General features: G+C 38.6%; 1 protein-coding gene across 1 annotated transcript in view; it reads left to right on the top strand.

Moving 5' to 3' along the window:
* APBB2 (amyloid beta precursor protein binding family B member 2) overlaps nt 1–5,081 on the top strand; it is a 198,340-nt gene extending 193,259 nt beyond the window's left edge. The window contains exons 16-17 of the mRNA XM_069791231.1: nt 145–324; nt 967–5,081. Of these exons, the coding sequence (XP_069647332.1) occupies nt 145–324; nt 967–1,134 (348 nt within the window). The 3' untranslated portion in view covers nt 1,135–5,081. The remainder of the gene's footprint in view (nt 1–144; nt 325–966) is intronic.
* Nucleotides 5,082–5,589: the final 508 nt, after the last annotated feature.

Below are 5,589 nucleotides of genomic sequence, written 5' to 3' on the forward strand. Positions count from 1 at the left end.
GAGCACACTGGGTAGATGCAGACAGATCAAGAGGAATTCCACAACACTGTATCGGTGTCCTCCCCCATTTGATCAACTTAGAATTGAAAGTAAAGTTCCACAGAATATCCCATAGTAACGATCAATCATTTGATTCATAACCAGAATGAAGAGGAGATCATGGTGGAATGTCGTGTGCGGTTCCTTTCCTTCATGGGAGTAGGCAAGGATGTTCACACGTTCGCCTTCATTATGGATACAGGAAACCAGCATTTTGAGTGCCATGTTTTTTGGTGTGAACCAAATGCAGGCAACGTATCGGAAGCTGTTCAGGCTGCTTGTATGGTAAGTGGCCTTCTTCAAAGGCACCTAATAGCACTTAGATTTTTCAGTGCCTCCATAAATAATCGTCCTTCCAAATTTGCAATTATATTAGTTTCAAGATAGAAAAAGAAAGAACAGATAAAAATAGGAATTGGGATTCCTACTGATATTTAATTGATTTTTAATTGATATTTAATAAACTAAACCCCAAACATTTTAAAGTTTTAAATGTCCACTTAGCGAACGATGCCCCTTTAATCATCTTCCCTCCTAACCTCTGCAACATCCATGTAAGTCAGAAATCTTTTCTTTCACTACCCAAGTTATCTAATGCTGGAAAAACATTGTGCTCAGAGTTGTGTTATACAATCCAGTGACAATGTACTGAAAATAATCCTTGTTCAAGAACAGCTGAACCCAGAAAACTTATTTTTCAGTTTTCAAAGGGCTGTTCATATGATTTAGTATCCGTCATGTGCTAATGAACAGTTTCTGCCCACAGATGGCAGACCAATGTCCCACTAACTTCAGCTGGGCTGTTTGTCATGGCCAAAATGGGAGGTTTGACTATACTTAATGAGAAAGTATTAAAAGTGTATTTAAAATGCTCCGTGAAAGTGTTGGATACAGTAAGGATTGCAGAATGCTTTTGTTTTGTTGCAGTTACGGTATCAGAAGTGCTTAGTAGCCAGACCTCCTTCACAGAAAGTTCGGCCGCCCCCACCTCCTGCAGACTCGGTGACTAGAAGAGTTACAACTAATGTGAAAAGAGGAGTGTTGTCGCTCATTGACACTTTGAAACAGAAACGCCCTGTCACTGAGATGCCATAGCTGCATAAGAGAGAAGATTCTCCTAACATGTAACTGAAGATAACAGTAGCTACACTAAGGAAAACGAACTGACGATGTCTGGCCTTCCATTTCAAATTGCTGATGCTTTGTCTTCAGAGAATTTACCTTTATCGAAACAATGTTAGACAAGCATGTTCTCTCATTCTTGCCACCATCGTGTGATATGAAAAGAAGCATGAATAATTTTTTTGCTGTCAGTGAATTACATCATGAGCAATGGAAGGTCTGTTTGATTGTAAATACATGAACATTACCTAAACTCACACAAAAAAAGAATATGGCCACGTCCCTCCCAGTGAACTCATGCTAAAGTCCTTGGAGTGAATGATGCCTGAGTTGATAGTTTCACCGTCTTGAGCTGGATTTGTCACAAACCAATCTTAAATCCTACAGCACTTTGCTCTGTTTTCAACACTGGAGTAGGTACCAAGTATTAGCTACCATTGAATTACTGTAGATTAAATACCAAGTTTTATTTTTTACAGAACTACACCTGTTAGTTTTACATTGTTTGTCAGCATTGGTCTAGCAACCATTTTAACATCTCCCTGACATGCCTTTGAATCATGGTGTCATTATTTCATCTCCTGGTTATACATTACGGTCTTAGAGAAGAATCGTGTTTAATAGCAAACCAATGCTGAAAAATCCAGAAGCATTTTCAGTAATTGAGTTGCAGGGTGATCCACTGAAGCTTTACAGCTTTAAACATACAAATGCAACTGCTGGCTGGTAAATTTATTCTCCTAAATCTGTCATTAATTCATAAAAAGTACCATTTGTTTCATGCGGGGCTCAAACCAATCAGGGGTAAGAAAGAACAAGTCAGTAATTTTATTGTCTTACCACTCTTATGAAGACTAAAATATTCCATACCTTTTCCGTACAAGTGTTTGACGAAATGGTCAATTCAGCATCTGGTTGCACAATTCCCCCTTCCCCTCAAAGTTTGTTGCTGAATACTTAACATGCCACAAAGAGAACAATCATGTTTCTTGTTATCTACAAAATTCCATGGAATTTCTTTTAATGCTTTTGTGACAAACTAGGAAGACAGTTGTTTTCTAACAGAATAGTGCTTCAGGTGGTACAACTTGATTTCAATGCTTTTGCTCCAAAGGCTTCATCTAATTGCTTTGATTTACACACTACTGCAGACCCTGACAAAGTCAGCCCAGTGTTGCCCCTTAAAATTGTACCTCAGGCTAATTTTCAAATGCAGTTTATGCATCTTGAGTCTCTCCCTTTGCCATCTTCTGTCCAGACCTGCAGATTCGTACAAATTTTGGAAATGGAACATTAAAGATATTTTTAACTAGCGTTACACATGTTTTGCCTCCGTTTATAGATATGTTCCAAACTTTAACTGACTCCTAAGTCTGCAAATCTGGTCATACTGTGATTTTAAAAGAACATTGGCAAGGTTGTTATTACAAGAACTCTTTTTTATTTTACTATGCAAGAGACTGTTATAAACAAACTATTTTCTTTTTATTTCCTTGTTTAAAGAAATTAACGGCAACACCTGGGCAAAGCAGCTTAGGAACACAAGGGGAAAAGAATGATGATTCAAGAAATTTCTGCATTGAAAAATGCAGAAAGATCGTTAAACTAAACTCAGCGTGATGTATGAGCAAGTGTCAGGTGAAGGCCAGCTATGCAACTATTGTAATTAAATTTAGCTCTCTAGAATACCCTCTGCTCTGAAGAGCTGATCCTCCACCGATCTCAGATCTCTTTATGACCGCAATTCTGCACTGGGGTACTTGTTTCCCCTCCCAAGCCTCACCTTCCTGTCACCTCCTTTGCACCAGCTCTATTGCTTGGACAGCAGGGAGGAGAAGTTGCTTATGCCAAGCAGGCAGGGAGAACACACAGCCAGAGCTGAGGGGATGCAAACCAACCCACCCCTTTTAGCAGTACCAGTGGTTTAAACTGACCATGAAGCCAGGTCGCAAAGCGTGGAGATGGCAGCTTGCATACATGCTTGTTTAGTTTCTAGTATTGATCCCAGCGACGTCTGCTAGGAGCAGTGTAAAAACTCACTTCCTGTCATGACTGCTATCAAAAGGTGGTGGCTGACGATGTACCTTTAGGTAGGATTGTGAAGTTAAGAGGTAAAAGCTTCCTCGTTCGTCATTGTGCTAGTGATTCAAACTTTGCCTTTATTTTATTTTAAATTACAGACAATACTTTGACAGTGTCTTTTTAAAGTTCCAGCTGGAAATGCCAGGATTTGGGATTGCCAACTGTTCTACAACAGTGATTTTTAAATGGTATGATTAAATTTTGTAGTTGCATCTGCACAGTGCTGACTCTCCCCAAGAGAGAGCCAGACTCTCTTTAAACTGAACCAGCACTTAGCAAACAGCAGTGTAAAGGTTATTCTACATTGGTGCTGTCTAGTTAGCTTTCACTAGCAAAGTGTGCAATTGCAGGAAGGGCTGAGGAGAAGATAGAAAGGTATTTGAAAAGCTGTAGGTCACTTGCCAATATATGTTTTAAGAGTTTTGTGTCTGTTAACAAAACATTGTTGATTTTGCAAATATTTAAGTAGTGTGCTTAATGGTCTGACTATATGTGGCCTTTTTGCTTCAGTAGAGCTCCTTATTTTCCAAAAGATTAAACATACACCAAGGTGTTTGCAGAATCAGAGCCTAATATTGCGAAGCCCATTATCTTTTGTTAAACAATATATTAAGACACTCTTTTTACCATGGCCAAAAAAGTGTGTATGGGGTATGTGCGTTTGAGCAACGCCACTGTTTTAGTTAATGTTATAGCAACCCTTCAGTTATCTATGCATTTTTTTATAATACCTAGTGATTCTGTAGGCAGGCAGCCATGTTCACTATGCCTTGTATGTCTGACACCGTATTTTAAATTAACCTGTTAAATACAGCTTAAAATATTTTTATTTTATTTATTCTATTTTTACTGAAATATCCTGCATTATTATGTTGATGTATTGTCTTTACTGAATGTGCTCTTGTAACATTCTCCACTCTGTATACTATAGGTTGCCTAAAAAAAGGCAAGTTTTGTAATTATTTGTAGTCACATTTTTATTGAAGTCTGTAGAAAAATCCTGTAAAGCAAAGCTAATTTCTTAATTTTTTTCAGTGCAAGTAGTAAGTTAGAGGTAAGTATCACATGTCAGTCATGTCATTAATACACTCCCTTGCAGAAACAAGGCGATTTATATTCACAGTCAACGACTAAGAGATAAAAGCCTTTATTTTGAAATCTGCAGTGCTGGCTGTAGGTTTTATTTAAGCCACTTACTATTTCATTTGAAGGGGAGCAAGAGGGTGTGGGCGATAAAAGGCTACAGAAGCCACCTACAGGGTGGTTAAACAGGAGTAACAAAAATTGCATGGAAGGGCATAGAATCCATTCACAGTAAAATGAGTTCTTAGTCATATACTTCGTGCGCAATCACCTGTACCTATTGAAACAACATGCCCTCTCGTGACAGAGGAACAAAAACTATGGAGTATCTAACAGCTTACGCCAGTTCTGTGTCACTGAGAGTTCTATGTCCCTTTTCTTTTAATTTTATCAAGCATTTCATAGATCATTGAACTGGGGATCTAAAACTGTCAGTAAATCACCCAGGGGAAAGGCAACTTATTTCAACGGCTAATACAGGCTCAGCCTTTCAGCATTACCATTAGCCCCATTATGCCTTTCTTGGGCAGGTTAATTAATACTTTGCTAAAACTTGTGCTGTACAGTCAGCGAAAGCAGGTTTGATTTATTTTAACAGCAGTACGAAAGAAGGAAACATGCCCACTGTTTATTAGCAGAGCTCAGTCTTACGTAAAGCACGTGATTGACACCGAAAAGGACAATTTTCCCTGCTGTTGACCACTTCTCCACATTTAAATGTAATCTGTTCTGAGAATAAATTTAGCTGCATAAAATGATTGTGTCAACTGTTACTGGTCCATGAAACTGGAAAATTGTTTCTTTTGTTCCAAATGTGGTTGAGGGGAGGGGAAAACATACTGGTGGTTTAGAGGCAAGAACAGTACAATGGATACTTTTGTATCTGGAAAGCTGAATCAACAGTTTCTAGTTGAAAATTACAAATACATAACTGGAGTACAGAAAGAGAGTTACATAAGATGCAGTTTTACTGCAAAAAGTCATTGAGTGTTTAACTGAGCATACAGACTTCTACCTACAAGTGATCTGAAGTCAGTCCCAGATGTTGCCACCGTGTGATATTTGGTGCTTACAAAGTAAGCTGCTGACCTGCAGCCCAGCTCTTTGATACTTTTGGTAAGACATCAAGATTCTAACTAACTGGTTAGCCTCCATAACATTTCAAAGACGCAGACTCCTGAAAGCAAGATGAGGCTGATTGTGGGACATCGTGATGCATATTACGTAAGTAGCTCAGTAATTCTGTCATCAGACACATGTATG

This window comes from Haliaeetus albicilla, chromosome 1 (genome assembly GCF_947461875.1).
Source record: "Haliaeetus albicilla chromosome 1, bHalAlb1.1, whole genome shotgun sequence".
NCBI lineage: Eukaryota > Metazoa > Chordata > Aves > Accipitriformes > Accipitridae > Haliaeetus > Haliaeetus albicilla.